The 26,090-nt window shown below is 50.9% G+C and overlaps 1 protein-coding gene across 3 annotated transcripts in view; it reads right to left on the bottom strand.

Annotated features, from left to right (window-relative positions):
* Positions 1-223: 223 nt before the first annotated feature.
* The window catches only part of EGFR (epidermal growth factor receptor), a 37,038-nt gene continuing 11,171 nt past the window's right edge, over positions 224-26,090 (bottom strand). For 2 of the 3 annotated variants that reach the window (XM_040964574.1, XM_040964577.1), the window contains 17 exons: positions 24,530-24,729; positions 23,714-23,846; positions 22,393-22,483; positions 20,395-20,552; positions 19,242-19,280; positions 17,887-18,028; positions 16,951-17,073; positions 16,410-16,508; positions 12,721-12,906; positions 8,727-8,882; positions 8,346-8,421; positions 5,555-5,701; positions 4,310-4,407; positions 3,621-3,788; positions 3,296-3,349; positions 2,714-2,816; positions 224-1,466 (listed from right to left, as the gene is read on the bottom strand). In XM_040964574.1, the coding sequence (XP_040820508.1) occupies positions 1,105-1,466; positions 2,714-2,816; positions 3,296-3,349; positions 3,621-3,788; positions 4,310-4,407; positions 5,555-5,701; positions 8,346-8,421; positions 8,727-8,882; positions 12,721-12,906; positions 16,410-16,508; positions 16,951-17,073; positions 17,887-18,028; positions 19,242-19,280; positions 20,395-20,552; positions 22,393-22,483; positions 23,714-23,846; positions 24,530-24,729 (2,335 nt within the window). In that variant the 3' untranslated portion in view covers positions 224-1,104. The remainder of the gene's footprint in view (positions 1,467-2,713; positions 2,817-3,295; positions 3,350-3,620; positions 3,789-4,309; positions 4,408-5,554; positions 5,702-8,345; positions 8,422-8,726; positions 8,883-12,720; positions 12,907-16,409; positions 16,509-16,950; positions 17,074-17,886; positions 18,029-19,241; positions 19,281-20,394; positions 20,553-22,392; positions 22,484-23,713; positions 23,847-24,529; positions 24,730-26,090) is intronic. The other variant, XM_040964575.1, reaches the window with a different exon arrangement.

Genomic DNA, 26,090 nt, shown 5'->3' on the forward strand with positions numbered 1-26,090 from the left:
AACTGAGGCCTTGACCCATTTGAGAAATAAATGCGTTCAGAGCAAATAATGACTGTGTGTATGGCGTAAGCTGAAAACCCTTCCTGGAATAGCCCCTCCCTGACCTCCTGGGTTTAGGGGTTAGGAGCACCCAGAGTGTGATGTCACACGTCCCTTCCCAGGACAGAGAAACTGTCTGAGGAGGGGACTTGTCGTTTTCAAGCTACCTTTGAGTGCTATAAAAACTTCATCATTCATTTCTCATTTGGATGCCATATTTTCCACTCAAATTCCATACTACTAGAAATAGTTTCCTCCCTACACCTGCCTGAGTTGGTAATCAGGGCTGACCCCCTTACACAGGACAAATCACCACAGGGAAGTAGCATGGCGAGAAAGTCACTTGCTGGAAGCCAACACGAGCTTGGCAGGAGAGTGGAAGAAGGCCCAGAGGATTTGAAAAGCTGCTTACTGTCTCAGATCAAGTTTGGGGGATATGCATGGTGTGTTGTTCCCTGGAACTGAAAGCTGGTGCTCTCATTGCTGTGAGTCAAATGGGCCTGTACCATTTTCCAAACATGGGAGGGAAAACAGACAACACAGCAGCTGACTGGGGACTGTGAGAAAGAACTGCCCCTGTTTCTTCCTCACCCAGCGACATAGTGGCTTTTCCTGCTGTACCTGCTATGTCTTCACACAGATCATGGCTTCCTGGATATTCCATGTGCTTGCAACAGCAGAGTCTGGAAGCAGAGCCAGTGCCCTGGCGTCAGCCAGAAGGCGGAAGCCTGGATCACCCTATGCTGCAGCTGTCACATGTGAGCTCCTTCTTTGTGGGCAGAAACTCAAGGGTCCCCATGTAGGAAAGCACCCAAGGATGTTCCTGTGTTCTCAGATGTACTGCAGTGCTGAAGTGAATGGCATTCTTGCCAGATACCCTTTGTTGGCAGCTTCTGTCTGCAGACAAGGGGATACACCAGCCACTTCGCAGAGCACACCCAAGGGGCTGCCCCTCCAGGTTCCAGGAAGAGGGGGCAGTCAGTGCCAGTCTGGCTAACTTGGGGCTGGAACAGCTGCTGTGCCCTGGTCTGTGGTCAGGATGCGTGGCCAGTGCTGTCCTCCGGGTCAGGCTGCAGTGAACTCGCAGCCAGGTGGTGCCACCCTTAGGTATTCAGCATTTTCAGCTGTAGGACCCCTGAAGATGCCATTTACCTTGTTGTCCTTGGGAAAGAAGTCTTGTTGGTAGTCAGGGTTGTCCAGGCTCATTTGGTGGCTGCCCTTCTGGGCCCAAGGGGTGGGGCTATCAAAGATGCCAATGGGACAGGAGGGCTGGGCAGTGTTGAGATACTCAGGGTTGCCTACTGCGCTGCTGTGGGGATCCTGGTAGTGGGGGTCTCTGCCTGGAGCTGGATGCAGAGGCTGGTTGTGGTAGACAGGGTTCTGCACAGAGCCGGCAGGCCTCTTGGGAACGCACTGGTTTACGTATTCTGAAATGGAAATGAAGCCAGAGGGGAAGCAATCAGAAAACCTTCAGCCCAGGCAGCAGTGAGCATGCCAGTCCATGTCTTCAGCAAGGGATGACAGGGGCACAGGGTGACATCTCCAAACCAATGACACGGGGCTCTCAGAACCCAGCCAGACATGGGGGTGAAGTGGGTTTGTAGGGGTTAGAGACAGAGGGGAGGGAGAGAGAAAGGGAACAGGCACAGCCTCAGAGTGTCTGGAATGGAGCTTAGATGAGTTCTGCGTGTACTTCACAGGGCAAGGATGGAGTTAGGGGAGAGAAGCTTCAACCTTCCATCTGTACACCTTCAAGGATCTCCAAAGTAGCATTATCAAAAATGCAGGTGTTAGGGACTAGCACATTGGCTGAACTGGTTAATCCTCTCCCTACAAGTGCCAGCATCTCATCTGGGTGTCAGCTCTAATCTCAGCTATTCCACTTTCCAATCAGCTTCCTGCTTGTGGCCTGGGAAAGCAACATGGGACGGCCCAAAACTCTGGGATCCTGCATTCACATGGGAGACCTGGAGGAGGCTCCTGTCTCCTGGCTGCTGGCTTTGGATCGGCTCAGCTATGACCACTGTGGCTATCTGGGGAGTGAACCAGTGGATGGAAGATCTTTCTCTGTCTCCCCTTCTCTCTGTAAATCTGCCTTTCCAATAAAAAAATTCTTTAAAAAATGCATGCCTATCCAAAATGTTTTCCAGTAGAATAAGCTCATGTTTGCTTTCATGAACTTTTTAAAGCCTCTTAAATGTTAGCATGCATATACACATGTACACATGTATGTGTGCCTACATGAACACATACATGTGTCCTGACCATCCACACATCACACACATGCACATACATGTGTATACCTGGCCACTTGTGTCCTGCTTATACACACATGAACATACAGGCTTATCTTGGATTTTCATGTAGCATGCACACACAAATACATAAACACATTATCTTGACCATTCAAGTGCCACACACATACACAGACATATATAACTTAGGTGTTCACATGTATGCACACACACATGTATGTGCATCTTGGTTGCTTTTCAATCTAGGTTATCTACAGATACAATCTTACAACTACCTGCAGACACCTGGACTCAATATGAAGGCCTGTGAATGCCTAGTTGTGTTGCGTAGGTTGGCTCTGTCTCAGGATAAACTGGAAGGAGGCACCTGACTAGTGGACCAAGGTGTAGACCACCTGTTCACAGAGCAGGCCACTCACCAGGCACTGGGAGGAATGTGTCATCCATGCTGTCCTCGGTCACAGCACCAGTGGGGTCTGAGCTGTACCGCTGCAGTAAGCTGTCTTCCTTGACAGGGCAGCTCTGTTGGGGAGGGAATCAGGCAGGGTTACTCAAGCTGAGGGGACTCACATGGTCAACATGCAACACCGCCAACAGGAGTGACTCAGAGATGTGGGCAGCTGCTGAACATGCATGTGGGGAAGCCTATCTCCTACGTTTCTCTTTAACTAAACTTTAGTTTTAGTTGTCACACAGGCTGTGGCTTCTGCAACTACACCTTGCCAAGCACTCTGATTGCTGGGCTCCACCCATACCCAGGGATCCTGCTCTGGCTGCTCTGGCTGCTCTGGGCTGCTGGCCTCAGAAGCTATCTGCTAATACTTGTATTGTTCCTCTTAAGTCACACTTTGGATGATGTTGTGATATGTGACAGTGGGCTGCTGGTCTTGGGGTAGGAGCCATGGAAATCAGACAGGGCAAATCCATGCAGGAAGAAGAGTCAGACTGGGCTCAGACAGGCCTTTGACCGACGGCTGTGACGCTCACTCATGAGCTTGCACACGTACCCCGTTCCTGTCAACACAGGCCACAGCCGAACTGTTGCTGGTTGCACTCTGAAAAAGAAACAGAGGAGCTGGTATAGGTTCTCTCTGCTATGCATCAGACAGGGCATGTGTAGCATAACAGTCTGAAGGTGCTTAACTATTCCCTTCCACCACTGCTTGCTACAGATTTGGCTTGGGTTTGCTTCTCTTCTGCAGTGGACTCCAAAATGGTTTTGAGAGTGCTTTAGCGTCTGGTTAAATTTTACTTCTTTGTGTCTATGTGAGTTTTCCTAGATGGTTCTGCTCAGTACGTACAACTGGAGGAGGAGAAATTTCATACCAGGGAGCTCAAGAGGGGTGTCCGCGATGTGGAGGGGCTGTTGAAGAATCCCTGCTGGGGAATGAGGTACTCGTCAGCATCAATGACGTCACCCATGTCCTCCTCGTCCATCAGGGCGCGGTAGAAGTTGGAGTCTGTAGGGCTTGGCAAATGCATCCGCTCATCTCCCTGGGGCAGTGATTTTGAGAGCATTAGGATGGTCCACAGAGATGTTATTCCACTTACAGGAGTGGGTCCACTGCTAGCAGGTGCCTCTGTGCTGGTCACTCTGGTTATAGCTCCTCTTGGTCTCTGAAGTAAGCTGCTCTCCCCACTGACATGGATGCCTTGAAACCAAACACCAAAAAGCCCCTGACATCCAAAGCTCCCTAGGAAATGCAAATTATGATGATGACACAGAAAAAGAGGGGGAGCTATTTAGGAGAGCACTGTGCTGGGAAGTGGCCTGCAGGATCTTTGAGAGCCCTGGCACAGAGTCCACCACTCCTGTGTTATGGAAGGGGTTGGGTGGATCCAGGGGAAGGGGCCCGACACAGAGGCAAAGCCAAGCTTGCCTGTCCTCAGAGCTCAGGCTGTGGCCATCTGTAATGTGAGCAGAGTGTGTGGTGGTATGTGGGGACTCCTGTCTTCAGGGAGGTCTGTGCCTTGAGGCTGCTCTCTGTACTACCCCATGGACTGTGGTCCGTCACCTGAATGACAAGGTAGCGTTGGGGATCTCGAGCCATTTTGGTGAATTCCATGATCAGCTCCCGGAACTTGGGGCGGCTGTCTGCGTCTATCATCCAACCTGAGGAGGGAAGTAGGGGAGGAGATGGTGGTGAGCAGGGCCCGGCTCTGTGCAGACTCCTCTGCTCCAGCTCAGCACCCCTCTTGGCAGCACTCTAAACCAGATCCTCTAGCTCTGTGGACTGGTTCCTCTGAGTCAGTGTCTACTTCCCTGACACTGACAGCTATGTCTGTGGGCCACTTTCACCTGTGGTGCCCAGCACCTGCCAATGCCCCCACTTACCTCAGTGTTCAAGCTGGAATCCAGGTCTGTTTAGAGACAGGCAAAGGCCTTTGGGAATGCAAGATTGAGCCTTTCCCACCTGGTGCTGCCTCAAGGACCCTCAACAACAGTGACAGATCAGAGAGGGCTGTGCCAGAGGCCCCTCAGCTAGGCTTCTCCATCTGGAGACTCCAGGATCCCAACCCAGAGCAAGTGAACTACAGGGACAGCCCCACACTGACAATCACTGTGCTTCCTGAGGGCTCACATTTACTTTCCAAGCTATTTTAGGCCAGATTTCTGAATGACCTCGGCTAAATCAGTGACCTCTGGTTCCCAGCTTTCGCTGCCCAGGTTGAAAAGAATAAGCCATGACGTTTGACCCTCAGAGGGTGCAGCCAGTGATGCCAGCTGCACCAGTGTCCCCCTGTTCATCATTCCTGGTGCTGCCAGCTCTTGTACTTACTGCACATGTGGCTCAGTGGAACACATATTGAGAAATCATTCCCTCTCCTTGGCTTAAACTTGGAAATGCTGCACTGTGTAACTCAGAGCAAAAATGTTGATTCTATCAGCTCTTGTGCTTACTCATTGTTAGGCTTTTGAAAACATTCAATCTCTCTGGTAACAGCACACTTTTAAAGTGTGAAAGCCTCATAGTTCATTGAGCAACTGAGAAAATAGAGTATTTTACCATATGAGCTTAAAAAAGATGGTGGTTTTACTTACAGGATTGCAAACATAGGCAAATGCCAGGTCATAGTGCTTGGTGAATAAATACTGCCCTTTGAGCGAACACATGCAGGGACATTTATGCAACGATCTGCACTATGTCCTGTCTGAGGGATTCAGTGATGTGTCTCCCCTGAACCAAAGGACAACACTGCTAACACAAGGACAATTATATATGTCCCAAGACCAGCAGGGGTGGGCCCCCATCACTCACACTTGACCATAATCATGTAGACATCAATGGTGCAGATGGGGGGCTGTGGAAGGCGTTCTCCTTTTTCCAGCACAGACGCAATCTCACTGGCAGGGATTCCATCATAGGGCTTGGAGCCAAAGGTCATCAGCTCCCAAACAGTCACTCCTGAGGGGGCCCGGGAAGCAAACAGAAACAGTCAACCACAGACCCTCACCCACAGTGGCACGTGAGGTCAGTGACAATAGGATGCTGGACTCTCTGCCATTGTCCATATCTGCACTGCAGTGTTAGGATACACTTAAATAGCAGAATGATGGATTTATGACGACTTATGAAGGATTATTCTATTGTAATAATTTAGGGAAAATCAGTGAGAGGAGGGCATTTAGGGAAGAGTTAAGGGAAATCCTAGAGCCTATGGAATTGTATCATAAAAAATTAATAATCACAGACCCTCGTCCACAGATGCACCTCAGGGTCAGTGACCACCAGACCCTCGTCCACAGCTGCATGTCAGGGTCAGATTTAATAATCACAGACCATCGTCCACAGCTGCACATCAGGTCAGAGTTAATCGTCACAGACCCTTGTCTATAGCTGCACCTCAGGGTCAGTGATGATCAGACGCTTGTCTTTAGCTGTCAGGGTAGATTGATGCTTCATGATGTCTATACATTGAAGTTTCTGCAGCCTCATGCATTTACTTCACTGCCATTTACCCTCTGTCCAGTGTGGGCAACAGTGTCTTTCTCAGAGGGTCACTGCGAGTCAAAGAAGAGGCCAGGACTGACAGGTGCAGTGCAGCAGAGGGCAGCATGAGTGGTCACACCACACTATGACTGCTGCTGCTTTCTAACACAGCATCTCTGCCTGGGGGCAGGAAGCCGGGGACTGTGCTCTCCGGCAGAGAAGGGAACACAGAAACCTGCATTCCTTTGACACACACAAATCTTACCCTCACATCCTAACAAATACCAAGCCAAACAGATCATTTCAGAGTTGGTGATTTCCAGATGAGCCTGAGGGCACTTGAGACTCTCAGAGTCACCCCTCCTCCCCACATGACAAGGTTCTCTGCTCCAGAGATGTACAGAGACCAGGGGAACTGTGCTTACCTGGTACCCAGGGCCACTCCTTTTCAGTAGTGTGGGCCCTGTGCTGTCGGGTCTAAGTTTAGTCATTGGTCCCCAACTACCCAAGGAAGGACAGATACAGGTGGTCCAAGGACCCACTCTTCAGATTTGGTTTCCAGATACATATTCCCACAGTGTTTCTTCCATGGAACTAGCTGAATTAGTCCCAGGCGTAAGGTTGGAATGTGGGGGAGACAGTGGTCTAGGGGGCAGGACATGTCAAGGCAATCTTGTGGAAGGAAGAACCTTCATTTCCAGATGGATTCTTACTTGGCTTCTAATGGGTACAGTGTGCTCTGACCAGGAGTGGGGTATAGGTAGTTGGCAGGGCTTGGTGGGATTGGGAGGGCAAGGGGTTCCCTAACTCCTGGAAAGCACACACCAGGTCCCTGCTTTCCTAAAGTGAGTATTATGTCTCCTGGAGTGACAGGGTCTGTGTTCTGCTAGAGATAGTAGGTCAATTTCTGGCAGCAACAACTCTGGGTCTAGGCTGAACACACACCTCCTACAATAAGCCTGAGTTTAAGTCACTGAATTCCGGAGGACTTTCCACATCCTGGCTGGATATAGAGGGTAAGGGGATGGCCACATGATCTTATCTGCCATGGTGAGGACTTCAGATTTCATGTGAAAAAATCAAACATGGAAAACCAAAGAATTGTGCTAAGCAGAGCAGTACAAGACTGATGGCTCAAAACTGCATTTTTGCCTTTGCCAGAGAGCAGATGTTGGGCAAGGCTATACACGGAACTGAGACCAGCAGGGGCTGGATGTATTTCTGTTCCTGTCCGGCAGTGAGAAAAGCTGCAGAGACTCACTGGTCTCTCCATAGTCAGAGATTTCTGCCTGTGTGTGGCTTACGCTGTAGCAGGAGGCACAGACTGGTGAAGTATTCACAGAGGTACACATCTGGAACATTACAGAGCTAACAAACCTTCAGGAAAAAGAAGAGAGACCCAGTGATGACCTGAACAATCCCAGTTGTGTGTGTGTGTGGCCATTTCTATTTTCAGGGCTTCACCCTCAACCTTATTTCCCCACATTTCCATGGGAGTAGGGTTGACACCACTCCTCATTCCCTGTGAGTAGTTGGGGACACCTGACAGTGGGTGAGTCCCTGGCCTTCATGGACTGAAGTCAGAAGGCCCAGTGTGGTCACAGGTGGCCATGTCTGCTGCAGCAGCTGTGGCCTCTGGTCAGTGGTGCTTTCCTGATGGCAGGGCCCAGGCAGGTTTAGGGATGGGTCACGAACTGAAGGAGACAGGGATGGAGCCTGGAATTGGCATGGCTACGCTAGGGTCAGGAGGAGGTGAGGGAGAGGAGGAGGATGATGGGGCTTCCCTAGAACAGACAGCAGTAGTTTCCATGCTGACATATGTGGACATGGGGACGGTATTTCAGAAAGCCTTGTTTCACACTGAGAGACTCTGTCCCCCTGGGGTTCCCTCAGGTCGGGCTCTGTTTCCAGGCAGAGGGGTTTCCTATGCTGGAGAACATGACTCTCTTTCTACCCCTGACCCTGACAGAGGAAGTCATTGGTAGCTAGGTCCTGTGGTCTGTCAGCTTCCTCAGTGCCGTGGGCAGCAGCTATTGCTTTCTTATCAGTCATGGTCTTGAAAGAAAACGAAGCAAACAGTGAACAACTGCTTAGTATGGGTTTTTACACCAAGACTCACCATAGCTCCAGACATCGCTCTGGTGGGTGTAAATCCGATGTAAAATGGATTCCAAAGCCATCCACTTAATGGGGACCTTGGGGTGACAGGAAAGAAGCAGTGAATAGCTCTGCTTCCCTACACTGACACATGAAGCCATGCAGGTTGAGGGCCAGGGGCAGGCTGGGGACACCAGGGATGCTGCCTGCAGCTGGAGGGCACAGCTCATCGATGTGTACAACTCACAATGGGAGGGAGGAGGGCCTGTGAGTCCAGCAGAAACCCGCAGCACAGCTGAGGTGAGGATCAGCAGGAGTGACAGGTCCCAGCCGGCTGTCATGTGACCTTAGTCAGGGCTCCCACTGTCTGCAGGACCACCATGCTGACTGTGGTGACTCTTACCTTGCCCCCTTCAGCGTGGTATTCCTTTTCCTCGGCACCGAGCAGCTTGGCCAGCCCGAAGTCCGTGATCTTGACGTGTTGTGGTGTTTTCACCAGGACGTTCCTGGCCGCGAGGTCACGGTGCACCAGACGCCGGTCCTCCAAGTAGTTCATGCCCTGAAATGCGTGACAGGTGAGGGCCCGTGGGCCAACATCAGGCTTTTGGCCCCAGGGCGCCTGGCCCTGTACCCCTTGCACAAGAGCCATGGAACTCGTGGCTATGGCCGGTGACTAGGCTGCCTATCTTTCAGCCCTGTGGGTTCTGTGGAATCAAAGTGGACCTCAACAAGCTGGCCTAGCAGCTCTCACTGTTGGATGCCATTTTTCTCGCCATGCTCTGTTGGGCTCAACCCCAACTCAAGATTGACAGAGGATTCCTGTCCACTTCTCTTTCCAGTGATGTTTCTCTAAAGCACTGAGGAGGTCTCAGCCACTTCAGACACAGCTGCCTGGAAGCTGCTTTCTGTCCAGGGACCTGGAGTCACCCTTCTGGTTAACCTACGTGTCCAGAGGCAGGCACTCTTGGAACCACACCTTACTTCTCCACTGCAGCCTCCAGATGAAGCTTTGATTGCTTGGGATGCCAAAAATAAAAGAAAAAAAAATCTAGCAAATCAACCCAGGCCACTACACAAAGCCTGTGTAGTGCTTAACCCTCTCTCAGATGAGGCCCATCGGATTCAATGAGCCTTTGTGGCCTCAGTCCACACTTGGGTGGTCTGAAAGGCTATCAGCCTGCCCAGCAGCACGTGCTATCCTGTGGACTGTACTTGGGGACAGCAGAGTCCGGTCAGTACAGGTCTCAGGAGGGTCTCTTGGGAAACCCAGTTCCTCCTTCTCCAACATCTCCTTTATTGAATGACAGCTTTTGTTGCTGCTGTTAATTATCTTGTTAGCTAAAGTGAATTTTGAAGCACTGAGGTTGAAAGGGACCTAGAAGATGCTCTTGGAACTTCAGTCTGTAAGATAATCACAGCATTTGGGGAAAGGGTGGCTGGACCACAGTCTAAGCACATTCATTCATTGCAGGGCTTTGCAGTAATGTACTGTGATGATACTAGGGTCTTGTAGCTCAGACACGGTCTGATATTACCATGCCGCATGCTGGGAAGAGTAGCTGAACTTTCTCATCTGGCTCACTCCTTCCTGGTGAGAAAATGTTCCCAGGAGCTCAGACTCAGGGGCTCTTTACAAAGGCCAGCAGTTAGAAGCTATAAGATCTAAGTTTTGCTTTTTAGTTCCAAAGGTAGAGGGAGCAAGGGAGGGAAAGAGGGGAGGAGGGAGACAGGAAGTGGAGGCGGGAAGAAGAAAGAGGAGAGAGGAAGGGAGGGAGGGAGGAGATACTACATGAGCTCCGAACCCCTGGTTCATTATTCAAATGCAGGCAATAGGGCTCCACAAAGCCAGGAGTCATGAACTGAATCTGAGACTCCCTTGTGAATAGAAAGCACCCAGATTTCCCACCATTGCCTTCTGCCCACTAGGCTGTGCAAGAGCAGGAGGCAGGATTACAAGTGGAGCTAGGACTCTGACATGGGCACCTGGGTGCTCCAAGCAGTGCCCTTATCACAGTGCCACATGCCCATGCCTGGATTCTGTTCCAAGGCAGAGGGAACAGAGATGGGTTTGTCTGTCTACCAATCCCACCTGGTCTCATTTACTTTTGTCTGGCTGATATAACTTTATTCATTCCCTTAGCAGTTGGGTCAGGACAAGGAACTTGTTGAACACAGGCCAGGTCTTCCACAAACACCTAATTAAGAGTTTGGCCCTTTGTGAACCAGCAGAGAACCTTACCAAGTCAGTGACTCCCACTGGAAAATGCTCAGTATTTCTGGATGGCATCACTTGAAATTCACAGAAATAAAACTATTTAACACTCCAGCTGTTTGTGCCCAAGGACAAATTTAGATCCAGAGACAGGTCTGCACCAGTTTAGTCATTCAAACACAGGGGTATAAATTTTTTCTTTTGAATTCAAAGAAAATCTGTCACAAATTCCTAAAGGCTCACAAAATGGAGGACAACATGTCAAAAGAAGCTAAGTGGAACAAGTGAGCCAGTGGCTGGGAAGTTGAGGAGAGGCTGGGGTCCTGAGCAAGGTTGTGCATGGAAAGCTCTGGCTGGAGAGACTTTGTGATCAAGGGCACAGGACTTGGGCGGTGGATCCTCCATGCACACAGACATGGGTGAGCAGGCAGATATGAAGGACAGGCTGCCTCAGTAAGATGAAGACAGGGCTTTAGGTTAGCTTCTAGTCCCTGCTCCACCCATGCGGAGCCAGAGGAAGAGGCAGGGAGAAAAACAAGTGATATACAGGGGGTGGACCAAGTGCCTGACCCAGTCTGTGGCTGTTGGATGCCAGGTCAATGATGGAATTCACCTGCAAGCCCTACTAGGGGTTGGCCAATGTTCAGAGACAGGCTGCTCCCACCACGCCTACATTCCACAGTGACGGGAGGGCTGAGGCTGTATCCAGGCACAGCAACTTCTGTGGAGCCGGCATCAGAGCAGAGCTGCCAAATGTCTCAGCAGCCCCCAGTGAGTGGATCCAGAGCTGCTTCTAAGTGCCCAGGATTCTGGCTTCCCTGCCAGGGGAGGTGCTAAAAGGTTCCTCCCAGGTGGGTCCCACTTCAGGAAGCAATAACTATGGGTGACAAGAACATGAAACAAGAAAGCAGGGGGTGCTAGGGAATGGGGGGCCCACCTTGCTAATCAGGGGAGTCAGAGTTGAGGGAAAAGTATGGGTTCCACAGTGCAGACCCCCAGCCTTCAGAGTAGGTTCCACATCAGCCTCCAGGGCAGGCTGTCGGGTATCCCGCTTAGCTGAAAGCACAGGACGGTGCCCTTCCTCGAGACCCTGGGATGACACCTCACTGGATTCAGAGTAGGGCCCCATCTGATAACTGAAGTATGTAAACACACTCTTATGAAAAACCACGTTCGCTTCTGATTTGTCACACTCCATGGAGTGACTGAGCCAAGCTAATCAATATATGCCCACCCCCCCCCCACCCCGAGAAAATCAGGCACATTCCAGGGCTCGGCTCTGAGCTTGGTCACAGCAGCCAAGGACACACACAGACCTACAGGGTGACCCATACTTCTAGGATTCTTATCTGATGACCAGGACAGATGCCTCTGTTCTGAGACCTCTGGCGACCCAGGCACTCAGTGGTGAGTACACATTTCTCAGCTCCCAGTTGCCAGGCTGTGACAAGCCACGTGAAATAGGGGGTAGGACTGCCACCGCTGTCCCAGAATGTCCCAGCCATTAGAGTCTACCCACAAATTCCCCAAGTTCAGGGCCTGATACACTGTCAGGAAAAGTGAGGCTAGAGCCAAAGCAGAGAGGCTAGGGATGGAAGCAGGGGTCTTTTGGGGGCAAGGGCAGAAAGGCCAGGCCTCTCTTCAGCTCACAACTGGCACCACCTGGCTCATCTGCTGGATCTGGAGCAGGCTTGCTCAAAGGAGCACAGCAGGAACCCAGCTGAGCAGCAGACTCTGGTTCAGCCCCTATTGCCTGCATACAGCCTCAGCCCATGTGCTCTGGATGAGTTCCCCTGCTGCAAATCACCGTCAATGTTACCAACAAATCTTCACTGAAGTGAAGACACAGCATCAAACTGCACCAAGCCCGCAGCAAACAGGAAAAGTAGCCGACTGAGGTGCTGGAGGCTGATAGGGGTCCTTGCAACTCACCAAACTCTAACTCAAAATAAAGAACAGCATTGCATGGGACAGCACTTATAATCTCATCATGGGAGATCCCGCACTCCCCTACTCTCTCCTATGTTCCCCCTGCCTTTACTGACAATCAGTTGATTAAGCTACATTGTGCTAGAGGCCAAAGAGAGCGAGCAGCTAGTATAGGTAGCTGAACCTACAGCCTGTTGGATAAAACACTCACTTGCTTCTCAGAGCCAGTGCCAGCAGGACCCCTTGCTCAGCTTACCTTGGCAATCTGCACACACCAGTTGAGCAGGTGCTGGGAGCCAATGTTGTCCTTGTGCTCTCGGACATAGTCCAGCAGGCAGCCAAATGGCATAAGCTGAGTGATGAGCTGCACGGTGGAAGTCAGGCAGATGCCCAGGAGGCGGCACACGTGGGGGTTGTCTACACTGGCCATCACATAGGCCTCCTGTGTGTGAGAAGGGGGCAGTCAGAGGCCCACAGCAGTGAGAGGGACAGTCACACGAGACATGATCTGAAGGCAGCCAGCCCACAAACATCTGGTGCGGGGCTTTTGTCAGATCCACAGAAAGGTGAGGGATCCCTGGCCAGGGCGTCCACAGGTACACTCAGGTGCCTCTGCCACTTGCATAGTGCTGGCTGAAAGAGGGGTTGGTCACTGGTGCTCTAAGTCAGTGTGCACTGATGGCCTCCCTGTGAAGATTTTGACTTCAGGATGCCAGGATGTCACAGACTTGGCCCTGACCAGGCTGTGGGCAAGAAAGGGGCATCTGGAACAGGGGCCCTGCCCATGGCTCCCCTGCAAAGCCCCCTCAGTGCCCAATTCCAGGCTCTGACCTAATAGAGCAGACATGGGAAGATGGCAGCCTCTCATGGCTTCAGGAACATCTCTGCACCTATGACCCCACCCTTGCTGATGTGGAGAGGCTGCCAGTGGGGGCTGTGGAGGAGCACTTTCTGTCATCTCTTCTGCTATCCGTGGGTAAAGGAAGCAGAATGCATTTGCAATCAGGCTCATAATGGAGCCTCCTTTTTTGGGAATCTGGGGACCATCCATTTCTACATCCAAATGCTTTTTTGATTTAAGACACAAATGGTGGAGAACCTTGGCTGTGAGAAGAGGCCCCAAGGCTCCATCAGGTTCTCTGTGCAGATGCAGACTGGGGAACCAGTAGGGCCTCAGGCTGGGAAGCAAGCAGGGGAGAGAGCAGGGGGTCTGTACATTGTGGAGCATAAACAGATCACACCATCCTTTCCTCTTCAGTGTATTCAGTGAGGCTTCTGACCTGGGCCTCCACCCCAGAGGGTGTCCAACTCCCTAAATTCCACTCTGCTGGTACATGCAGGCACAGCTGGGCCTGGGAACAGCCTCCAGGGAGCTGAGGCTGTGGGAAGCACCAGATGAACAGTCACGGTGATTTGTGCGATTCAGAAAGCACCCATCCCAACCAAGCACTCTGAGCAATGGGTCCCGGGGCAGGGATCTTTCCTGGACATGTACCCTCTGTCCTCAGGGAGGCTTTATTTATTTATTTATTATTTTTTTAATGGGCTCTCTGCTCATGTTACAATCATAATGCTGAAGAGCAGAGCACATAGCTCAGTGGGTACTGAAGATGTTCCTGCATCTTGGAGAAGCACTTATTTACAAGAAGTCAGACCATATAGGGCAAGGGCACCTCGGAGGAACCTGAAGCCACACTGCCCAGTGTTGGGGCCAGGCCAGCCTTCCCCAAGGCAGCTGCTCTGTGTGGCAGCCCTGAGCCTGAGTTGGCCCCTGCTCACCACGTGGCAACCCTGAGCTTGAGTTGGCCCCTGCTCATTATGGAGCAGCCCCAAACACAAGTGGGTCACTGCTCACTGTGGAGCAGTCCACGCTGGAATGGGCTGTGTGACAGTAGCTTGGGCTGCAGGTGTTTTGGGCCCCTATTCTGCCCTTCCCCACCAAAGCAGGCATGTAGCACATCTGTAAGCCTGTGTGCTTCCATCACCTCTGCCTGAGAAAATCTGAGGAAAAACTGCCAGATGTAGTACAGCCAAGAAGGCAGCCACCCCCTCCCAGGGCCTGGGAAGCTGTTCAGCCCCAAGGCCAGCAGCCGCCCCCGTGTTCCCAGGATCCGGCAGGGTTTGTGGAGGGCCAGCGCTCATTTCAGAAGGCGAGGAATCTGCCAACTGGAGCAATCTGAGCAGCCCACGTGTGGTGGGGCTGTGAGGAGCTGACCTGGAATGGAGGGATGGGAAGCGAGGGATGTGGGTGGCAGCCACATGGAAACTGGAACCCTGCCAGACCCCAGGGCCAAGATCTGAGGGAGTCTCTGCAGCCTTAGCCCCAGCCACAGTGGGACGCTGCTCACTGGCATGTTACCATGAGCCCTGTTTTCGGCTATTTACCCTGGAACAGCAGATCTGTGTGGAGGACACAGTAAGCCTCAGCTTGCTGCTCAGGGGCAGAGACCCTTGCGGCCCAGGGCCCACTGGGGGTTCTCCTCCAGGCTTTGGTGACCTCAAATGTCTGCTGAGGGTTTGGAGCCCTTCCTTCTTATCTGGGATCTGGAGGCTATTTGTTCTCATCTTTGACTCAGCTGCCCTCAGCCCACGGCCTGCACCCCCTTCCCTGCCCCAGAGCAAGTCGAAGCAATGTTGGAGGGAACTAGGTCCCTTTCTGGGATCTGTAGTTCCAGTGCTGGCTGGCAAGGTTCTGGTGTAAAATCCAGTCACAAAATGGAGTCAGTTTGGTTCAGGGTGAATAAGTTGGCTAACCTGATCTTTATGCTTCTGTACAAAATGCTTTGCCAGTTTCCTGCTTTTTGGGCCAGATCACTAGGTTAACATGCCCTGCTGGCAACCCTTAAGTTCCAGGAATCAATACTGTATGATTCATTCACCCATTGTTTCCATGACACCTCCTGTGGCTGCCCAAGCCCACCCATTGTTCCCATGGCACCTCCTGTGGTTGCTATAGCCTACCCATTGTCTACCCATTGTTCCCATGGCAGCCTTCTGTGGCTGTCCAACTCACCTAGTTCCCATGGCTGTACAATTCACTCTTTCTATAAAACTCCATCTAACTCTCACCTCGGGGTCACTCTGAATAAAAGGAGAGCTGACCCCCAACTGGTTGGTTCACCTGCCTCCTCAATAAACTTTAGTGCTTAGCAGAGTTGTCTGGGCTGTACTTCTGGGGTTGGATGCAACACTGGAGACAGTGGAGAAAGTTCTATAAGATTCAAAGTGAAGACAGAAGAATCCCGTGACATGTTTCTAAGACTGAGTCTAGAAAGCCACAATCAGCAGATGCCAGACACCAGAGAACATTTGAGCAACCAGGAAGAATGGTCAGTGAACACTGGACAGCAATGACTGAGTGACTAGGGGGGGAATGGCCAGTGGCCACTGGAGAATGATTGAGTGACTGGGAGGACTGGCCAGTGGACACTCAAGAACAATGACTGAGTGACTGTGGGAGGAACAGCCAGTGGACAACAGAGAACAATGACTGAGTGGCCAGGGAAAATGACTAATAGACACTGGAGAACAAAGTCTGTGAGACTGAGGAGTGCTAATGGACAGGGGCCATGTCCTTCAAATCTGTGAGCCTTTACAACAGGCCTTCCAGAGAAATGAAGACTGGAACAACCTGGATGCAAGTTTCAGAATCAGAACTACAACCGGTTTGAACCTACTCCAGACAGATGAAACAAGTGGATTTCTTGTTGGTTTACCCAAAGTGAATCCTGAGCTATGGACTCATCACCAGCATTTGCCAAGCATGGGCATGATCCAGGAGAGCTGGCCCTACTGGGTGCCCAGCAATCAGAGGTTTGCACCCGTGAAGGAGGTAACAGATGGAGGGGAGAGGGGAGGTAAATTAACCAGCGAGAGCTGGAGAATGTTCTGGTGTGGGGATGGACACCAGGCCTGAGGAGGTAGCCAAACCAGGCAGACACTCACATCCAGGATCTCCTTGTTGGCCTTTGGAGATGTGGCTTCCCTCAACTCCTTGATGGCTACAGGGATTTTAACTTTCTCGCCTTCAGGAATCCAGAGACCCTACGAGAAAACAGCAAGGAAAGCTACAGATCAGTTGTCATGGCACTGAACATGGGTGGGTTTGTTAGTGACACCAGCGAAAGGGCAAGCCATGGGAGTCACACCCCCAGCCTCAATTGCCAGGCACTGAGAACAACATCAGACATAAAACTTCCAGGCCTGTAGCTTCAGCCTGTCCCAGCTCAGACTCCGCACAGAGGCCTGTATCTGGAGGCTGCCACAGTCACTGGCAGCACTCCTGAGCACGATTTGAGCCCCACACTCCGAAAGGCCAGTCACAGTGCCAGAAAACATTGTTTTCACAGACCATTTCTTGGGAACTGTGATCATACTTGGTGAAAACACTGCAATTTTCCAGTGATACCAACATGGAGGACAGGATGAGGACTCTGTTTCACCTCCATGGAGCCTAAGGAGTCTGCAGACTGTCCCCAAATCTCACCTTATACACAGTACCGAAAGCCCCAGAGCCCAGCACTTTGAGCTTCTTGAATTCTGTTTCCTTTAAGATCCTCAGCAGGGCTTGGTTGGGAGCCTCTCCGCTAGGTGTGAGAGGCTCCACAAGCTGTGAAAAACATGGAACAGACATGAGACTGGGGTTACAACAGCCCAGCAGGTACAGAGCATGTGGCCTTGTCATGGTGCAAAGGCTTAGTCAGTTCACCTGGGACACCTGCTGTACAGAACAGGCAGAGATATAGTCCCTGGGGCACTCATTCCACAGAACAATCATGTTCCAAATGCGCCTTAGTTTCTGGTTCATTCCAGTCATCTGCACTGAAAAGCTCTGGCAGGCAAGGGCTCAGGCAGGGATGCCTTCCATCACCCACCTGTCACTCCACTGCCACTTGTTACCTGCACCACTTTCCCATCATTTGAATCATCTACCTGGTGACTTCACCCTCCTGTACTTCCATCACACAGCTGGTTACTTCCATCACTTGCCTCTTGTTTCTATCACCACCTGTCACTCTCATTACCTACCTGGTCACTTCACCCACCTGTCACTCCCGTCATGTACCTGGTCACTTCTGTTGCCCACCTGTTCACTTCTCTCACCCACTGGGCCCTTATATATAGCACTACATTGTTTACAAGCACCTGAGCTCCTCCAGGGAGAGCAGCTTCCCAGGGAGTGCCCCAGGGCAACCAGGGGCACAGACAGCCACCAGGAATAGCCAAGCATGAGGACAACATTGTCTTTCAGGTGACACCTTCACAGCCTTGTGCCTGTGGAAGAAGGCTATCTTTGTAAGTGTTTGTGCAACCTGTCCTAGACACGCTCAATACTGACTGGATGGAATCGATTAGGCCGAATGAGATGTTCAAAAATTCCTCCTGGGTCTTAGTGATGAGCATGTGCAAACCAAACACTCACCTCTCTCTCCTGCAGCAGTCGCCTCAGCGTGCGCTTCCGGACAATGTGGCGCCGGCGCATTAAGAGGCCGATGCCGAGGGCCAGCACCACCAGCAGCAGGAGGCCACCTACCACCCCTGTGGCGATGGAGGGGATCTTGGGGCTGGAATGAGGAGCAGAAACAGGGTGAGGTTTGATGGGAGCTTCCATTTTACACATTATGGCTGTCTGAACACAGCAACATCATCCCTGATGACCTCAGGAAGTGGACACTGCTTAACTTCCCAGTGGGGAGCAGCAGCTGGGCTCCGGCGGTGCATGCAGCTCCATGAGCCTAAGACCTGCCCTGCAGTTTAGCTGTTCCACAGGAGCTTCTGGGTCTCCCAAGTGGATCGCCCTTTCGAGGGCTTCTTGCTTGTCTTTCACCTCCATGGAGGGCGGCAGAGATGAGCTGCTGTCATTCACTCCAGGCAGGGGAGGAAGTGGAAGTTAACAGGGCTGGGAAGGAGTTTTGTTAATATCATCAGGACCAGCCCAGGTGCCTATAGCTGGCTAGCATTTGGGGACGTCTGAACAATCTCTGGCTCCTCCCAGGACACCACTGACTAATATGTCACTCATCCCTGCTGAGACTGACCAACAATTTCAGCTTTTTTTTCCCAAGGTTTATTTATTTTTATTGCAAAGTCAGATATACAGGGAGGAGGAGACAGAGAGGAAGATCTTCAGTGTGATGATTCACTCCCCAAGTGAACGCAACGGCTGGTGCTGCATGGATCCGAAGCCAGGATCCAGGAACTTCCTCCAGGTCTCCCACACAGGTGCAGGGTCCCAAGATTTTGGGCCGTCCTCAACTGCTTTCCCAGGTCACAAGCAGAGAGCTGGATGGGAAGCAGGGCTGCTGGGATTAGAACCGGCGCCCATATGGGGTTTCTGGCATGTTCAAGGTGAGGACTTTAGCCGCTAGGCTATCGTGCTTGGCCCAACAATTCCAGCTTTGCTTCCTTCCACACAAATTGGCCACAGCTGAAATGCTGGAGAGCCATGGCCTTTGCCAAGCATGTATGAGGAGAGGAAAGCAGGAGGTTGATTCCCTCAGGCTAGGACTTTGCTGATGGAAAATCCTCTCAGACTTATATGTATGACAGGATTAAGCAGGTTGGCAGAGTAGAAGGACCCAGCAAGACCAGCACAGCCACGGGATCAGAAGACCAGTAGGGGTGTAGGGGAGGTGGCTGTGCAAGAGTTACTTGGGCCTGCTCCACTCACAATCGCAGGCTAGCTGGACAGAGGATTTGATCTAGTGGGGACAGAAGGCAGGGGAGCCCATCTTTGCCTCTGCCACAGAACTCGGGACATGAAGCAGTACAACTTACCCATTTGTTGCACACCCTTCGAGACCTGGCCCAACACAGCTGCAGGAATTGAAAGAAAAGGACACATTTTTTTCATTTTGCTTTCCAGGCATTTTATGTCTACAGCTCTTTTTTTGATCATAAGGGCCTGTGGGTTAAATGACCCTAAAATCACCACCTTCTCCTGGTGGAGGGTTAGGTTTACTACATGATTGGTGATGCCTACGTTGAGCCATTGGACAGGCACTCTGGAGGTCTCCTTTGTGGCAGGGACTGTTCTAACACTTTAGGAACAGCAGCTCACACAGCCATACTACCCACCGTGGCCCTCACATGTCAGAGTGGGTGGGCTACAGGGGCCAGGACCAGAACGTAGCAGCCACGCTGGACAGGGTAGCCTGTGATCAGAGCACACTCTGGCCATGGGGGTGCAGCAGAAGCTGTGACTGGTCCACACCAGCATCAGAGAGGGTGTGAGCCTAGCAGGTAATGGAGGAAGCAAGAACCTTCACAAAAGAGCAAACTGCTCCCATCCTCTAGAACATTTTTCATGTGGGCAACAGTGCTGCCTGAAGGGTGACTCCTGGGGATTGACCACCATCTACAACCTTCATCAAGCCTCACCTTTCTCACCTGGGGAAGGGGGAGAACTTGGATTGAGTGGGCAGGGCCAAGGATGCCCTCGATACCAGGACAAAGGTCAAGAGGCTTCTGGAAAAGCCAATGGGCCTTTGGTGGTTCTGGCAGAACTGAGTAGCGACCATGTCACATTACCACTTAACCTGGCAAGAAAGTTTCTTTGTCACTCAATCAATATGCTCCGGACTTTCCTCTCTTTTATTAATTTGGGAGGTATAAAGATAGAGATTCATCTTCCATTGCATGATTCTCCAAATGCCACAAGAGCTGGGTCAGAGCCAGGCTGAAGCTGGACACTCATAGCTCCATCTGTGTCCCTCACATGAGTGGCAAGAACCCAGCTGCCTGAGCCACCTCCTGCTGCCTCCCAGGGTACATGTCAGTAGAATACTGGATTAGGATTTGAACCCAGCCATTCTGCCATCAACAGCGGATGCCCGAAGTGGCATCCTAACCACTATGCCACCCATGGCCCAAAAGACATCCTCAACCCATGGATCTGCAAGTTGGGGGCCCTCTGCTGCATCTCTCTTACCCATAGGTACAGTTTGGGTGGCACAGGCGGCACGTGCGTCCAGTGTCAGCGTACTTCCAGACCAGAGTGTCATTCTCTCCCATGACGCCAGCCGGACAGGTCTTGACACAGTGAGGGCCGTCAATAAAGTGTGCACATTGGATGCAGTTGTCTGGGCCCTGAAGAACAGCACAGGAAACACTCTGAAATACTTACTGATTCTCAAAATGGAAATCATCTTAACTGTAAATACTTCATGTGAGCAATGAAAACCAAAGGTGCCATGGTCCATGGTTGCCTTCCTCGCTCTGCCTGCCATCAGCATCTGAGAACAGACTTCCTGACTTTAAAGGGCACATGACAGACACATGCACCAAAAAAACTGCATGCTGATCTTACTGCACTGCCCTTGGCAGACAGCAGCACCTCTCCTGGTCAGGCTCATAAACAACGAAGGCCTAATCCTCTCTGTACCTACATTAGGGCCCTAGGATACAAGAATTAACCTACAATGAAAAGTTATTCTTCTACATGGCTGAGAGATATTCCAGTGGAAGCATGATGGACTTGGGAAAATTCATGATGAACACACATTATGATCTTAGAGAGAACAGGAGGGAATGGAATTTGGGGAGGGGAAAGGGAGAGCCCACCGTGAACTAAATTGTATCAAAAAACAATAAAATTATTAAAAAAAAAGAAACCACCACGGTCAGCCATAGGTGTACAGATATCCTCTGTGACAAGACCACCTTTCCTGCCTTTCACACTCAAAGTTAGGAGAAGCCCGAAGGAAGCCTGCCTGGCCAGGAGGGGCTGAGAGTATCTGTGGGGATTAGACGTGACACATCCAAGTACAACAGTGGCAGCAGAAGAGGTGAAGAGCCATGTGAATTGGGTTCTGTAGATTTAGATTGCCTTGGATCTGCTGGGCTGGAGGTCTCACAATTCCCGATTGGCTGGACATGAACCTCAGGGAGAGTCCCTGCCATGTCCTCTGGAATCCTACTCTGTCCATTCCATGGATGAATGTATCCAAGGCCAGAGCTTGGATGACTGAAGTCAACAACCCATCCACTCCACTATTTTCATGGTGGAAATATAACCCAACACTGTGACACTCAAGTTTACTTTGTAAGCAGTTAAGACTTCAGAACAAGTTCCTGTCATTTGCACCTGACTTGAGTGAGTCTCTGGCACACAAATTTCATTGGTGAGGTTGGATATGGGCACGAGGTGCAAGTCAAACCCAGCTGCAGGTGGGAGGAATTATGGTAGCCCTCAGTGTCCACAAGGACTGGCTCCAGATGTTCCTTCTGGTACAGGTTCCTTTGATGACGCAGTGCAGGATTGGCAGCTGACCCTGGCAATCTTGCACACTGTAAATCATGCAGTGCAAAATGCAATACTTATGCTACACACACACAGCTGTCATGCTATGTTGAATGGGGGGAAAAAACAAGAAAGGCCTGCACATGCCCAATAAAAGGAGCATTTCCAAAAATCCTTGCCATTCACTTCTGGTTGAATCTCTGGATAAAGAATCCACGGGATAGCATTGACAATGTATAGCTCTGTTTGCTAACATTCTCAATGTGTCTGTACCTCTGGTTTCTTGCTGAACTCATATTAATAAAAATGACAATCTTTACAATTGTTGGAAAGGGTTTGTGAGCTTCAACTAATTATCTGTGGATGTTAAATAAGCCATGGACAAAATGATCAAACAAGACCAGAAAGGCTGCAAAGAAGAAGTGGGTCTAAAGCTCCACATTATAGTGTGGGGTTTCATGTGTGGGATATTGGCAGGAAAGCTGCAGGCTCAAAGAGGCAGCTGTGCAATACCACACTCCAATGGTCCTGGAAATTGTTGTCGCAGGCAGTTCCCTTGGTCCCAGATTTGGGCTCTGACCCCCTGTTCTCCCTGCTCCAGGATGGTGTGGCTACAGTGCTGTGGCTCTTCTGTGCCAAACCTTGTAGTATGAGGTGGAAGAGAATAGCACTCCAAGTGACCCTCACCCGTCCTGTGCAGGTGGCATTCATGGTCTGGGGCAGGCACTCTGGATGACACTGGATGCACTCAGAATTCTCCACAAACTCCCTGGGCTCACTGTGGAAGAAACAGAGGATTGATTACTAAACACAGGTGGACACACCTATTTCATGATGCGAGCATCCCTTAACAAAGTCCCTCAGATGTAGATAGCTAGAGAGGTGAGCTCTCAGAGGTGCTGCCTCATGAAGAACCTTTGCTTGTTTGCTCCCCGCAAAATGCATGGGTCTCCTGCTCACAAACAGCAAGTGATGGGTGAAGACAGTTGTACTTGCAAGGTGTCCCTTCCTCCATTGCACATGGATGTTCAAATAAGGCTGAAAGAGTTGACAACTCCAACAGGAAGCTGGGATATCAACACGTGCTCAGTAATTACTACCACAATATTAAATCATAAGCTCATGTGGTTCTCAATATTCCTCAGGATGCCTAGACCAGTGGTAAGCCAGAAGCTCACATGTGACTGACGGGTCAGAAATTGTGACGGCTGCTAAGAAGGCTGGTGTCTGCTTGGTAATTCACAGAGGTTTTCAGGTGCCCAGCAGGGCTGTTCACACCTGGACACGATTTCCAGTCCTCCCTGTCAGGAAAAGAGCATCTATGACACCAAATGGGAGTTAGGGTGTGAGTTTTGTGCATCATCCCTGGATTACTGCCTCCTCAGGGAACAGCCTTGCAAAAAGGGCAAGTTTGGGAAGAGATGACCAGCAATCAGGGCTGGACTGACCTTCCCTATTAGAGGCTGGAGCAGCATGGTCAGTCAGGCGTGTCTCTGAGTTCACTGGCTAATGAATTTGCATGGAGTGAGCATGGACCTCATCTTCCTCCCTTCCCTCTGCCTTGATCATCAGTTCTACTTTCTTATTACACTGCTTCTTGCCATGGTTGTCCAAAGCCTTGCCTTGGCATTGAGGGTCTCAGAACATCCAGACTCTGCAATGGGGACAACTGAATTCACAAAAGCATGAGAAGTCATTTGTGACTGTTGTGTTTACCTTCAAAACTTTGTGAAGCTTAGAGAAACTGAAGCTATTTCTGGGACAAAAGATTCTAGAAGAGATTGAATCTGATTAGGAAATCATGCAAAAAGCCTATTTCCTATTGTGTTTGCCAGAAAACAAACACAGTTGCAAGCAAACAGAAAAAGAAATAACACATTGGACAACACAGGAACAGAAAAGGAGGAATCAAATTCCTGCACCCAATAAGCATACGCTGAGTCTGATCTATGACCGAGTGAAGAGTCTTATCTGTGATCGAGTGAATGGATTCAGAGCAGCGCCTTACCCCTCCAGAACGTTGCACCTCTCCACACACTCCCTGCCGCGGCTGACATTTCGACAGGAGACACAGTCCCGGGCTTCAGGGCCCCAGCAGCCCTCCGAAGAGCAGAGTGGGTCACAAACATGGCCAGCAGCCTCTGAGCAGACAGTGAGATACAGGGTGAGTTACAAGAGATGGACCAGGAGGCAGCAAGGGGTTATGTACAACACACACACACACACAGGCTCAAGCAGCACACAAAATGGGCCTCCAGTAGCTGTTGTGAGTGCCCTGTTTTCTCCTGGGCCCAGGGCTTCTGAGCTCTGCCTCTGGCGGTACATGGGCACTGCCTGCCATAGCAGACAGGGACACAGAACTCACTGAATGCTCTCCTGGTACAGTGTGAGTCATCAAGGACAACAGGCCAATGCCTGCAGGGATGAAGTGAAGCGGCCAAGACTACAGGGGCCAGCAGAACTGGTCCAGCACTCAGGGCTCTCACACGTGAGGGTGATGGTGTGAAATGCCTACATTTACCTGTAGACGCATGAGCACATGTGTATATGTGCAGCCACAGTCATGACGACTGAAATGAACAGGAAGAAACCCACAGCTAACATGTGACAGAACTAACACTAAATTCAGTTCTTCTGGTTAGAGAATTGACAGTCTACACTGCAGGGCAAATCCATCAAGAGGAGAATGATCTGAGCTGTGATGCACTCCTCACGGCAAGTGTGTTCAAGGACAGCAGTGTGATGCATACACTGGAGGTGATATTCAACATTTTACGTAAAAGGCTCTGGGTCCATAGGAGGTAAGTGGGCAAGGGTCACTCACTGCAGTCCTTGTCTCCCCGGTTGTTAATAATTTTAGTTTTCTGGCTGGAGGTCCCAAAAAGCTTTCTCCAGTTTATTGTGTTGGCATAGCATAGGTCTCGGTTTCCAGAAATAATCACATCTCCATCACTGATCTCCTGGAGGGAACGTAGGCCCAGGGATGTTATGTCCAGGCCAACGACCGCAAGAGAAAACTGACCACTGAATGGGAAAGAAAGAAAACATCTCTGTGAGAAACCATATAACACTGTTTATGCTTTCCCACACAACTCAGGCATATTGTGAATGCCTTCTGGTGATTGCCACTGTCACTGGAATGAGCTTCTGGCTCATTCGGCATCCTCAACTTCAGTGGCAGATGAAGAGGTTGAAAATACATCTGCTAACAAAATACTGGTTGACTGAAAAGGCAGAGAGACACGCAGAGACAGTGGTGAAGATCTTTTCTCCACTGGTTCCTTCACAAAATGACTGCAGTGACAGAGGCTGGCCCAGACCCAACCCAGGAAACAGCAATCCCTTCCAGGACTCCCACGTAGGCATAGGGGCCCAGTCACCTTGGCCATCTTCTGCAGCTTTCTCAGGTGCATGAGCAGGGAGCTGGACCCAAACTAGGGCAGCCAAGGCTGAACTAACACCTGAATATACAAAGAGCAGCTTGACTGCTGCACTTCGGTGCAAGCCCCCAGCTGTGGGCTGGATGTCACTGCTTTACTCACTCTGTGAACCAATGACTCCAGCCTCCAAAGCATTCATTCTACTTCAAAGACTGTAGGTCTGTCCTGTCTGTCCATCTGTCTACTATACTCCTTTTTCCCGAGCAAATAGCAAGGTCTGTGAGAATTATCACTTCAACCATGTCCACTGAAATGGAAAGATCCCAGAGCTGCTGGCTCTCACCTGGCTCCACAGAGCTTTCTTTCAAGCCTGACCATGGTTTCTCTTTCCCCAGTACAACCCCAAACTTTCCACGTTCCCTGGGACACACCAGAAGCTACCCTGCCTGTGCACGTGTGTCCAGCTCACAATTTCATCTCAGATAGTTGCTTTATTGGAGATGTTTCTCTATTTGCATTGATTATCGTCAATTCTATGTGGGCTGCTCTCAGGGTGTAAGACAGGCAGAAACTGGATGTCAGTATCAGGGACAGGGCCACCATACTTGTCATCACTGCCTCTTAGGGTATGTGTCAGCAGGAGCTGGATGCCAGCAGGGTGCTTTGATGGGAGGTATGGGGGCTACAAATTGTGGGCCCAAGGCCTGCCTGGGGAGCTGCTTTGCACTGGCGTCAGGAATGCTGGGATGTGGCCCTGTGCAGCCGACAGCCATCAGCAACTGCTGGGTGGCAAATGTGTAGGCAGGAGGTCGAAGTGTGGCAAATGTGTAGGCAGGAGGTCAAAGGAGGCCAAAGGCCATGCAAACCAGTGGAGGCTGCAGGAGAGAAACCTGCAGGGGTCAGGACTGACTGAGTGCCAGAAGGATGGGCTGGGGCCCGTGGACACAGGTGGAGGGAGGAGACCCACAGCACCCTGGGGAGACTCCTTCTTTGCCTGGGGTTCTT

Source organism: Ochotona curzoniae, unplaced genomic scaffold (genome assembly GCF_017591425.1).
Source record: "Ochotona curzoniae isolate NIBS_2020 unplaced genomic scaffold, NIBS_Ocur_1.0 scaffold_3835, whole genome shotgun sequence".
NCBI lineage: Eukaryota > Metazoa > Chordata > Mammalia > Lagomorpha > Ochotonidae > Ochotona > Ochotona curzoniae.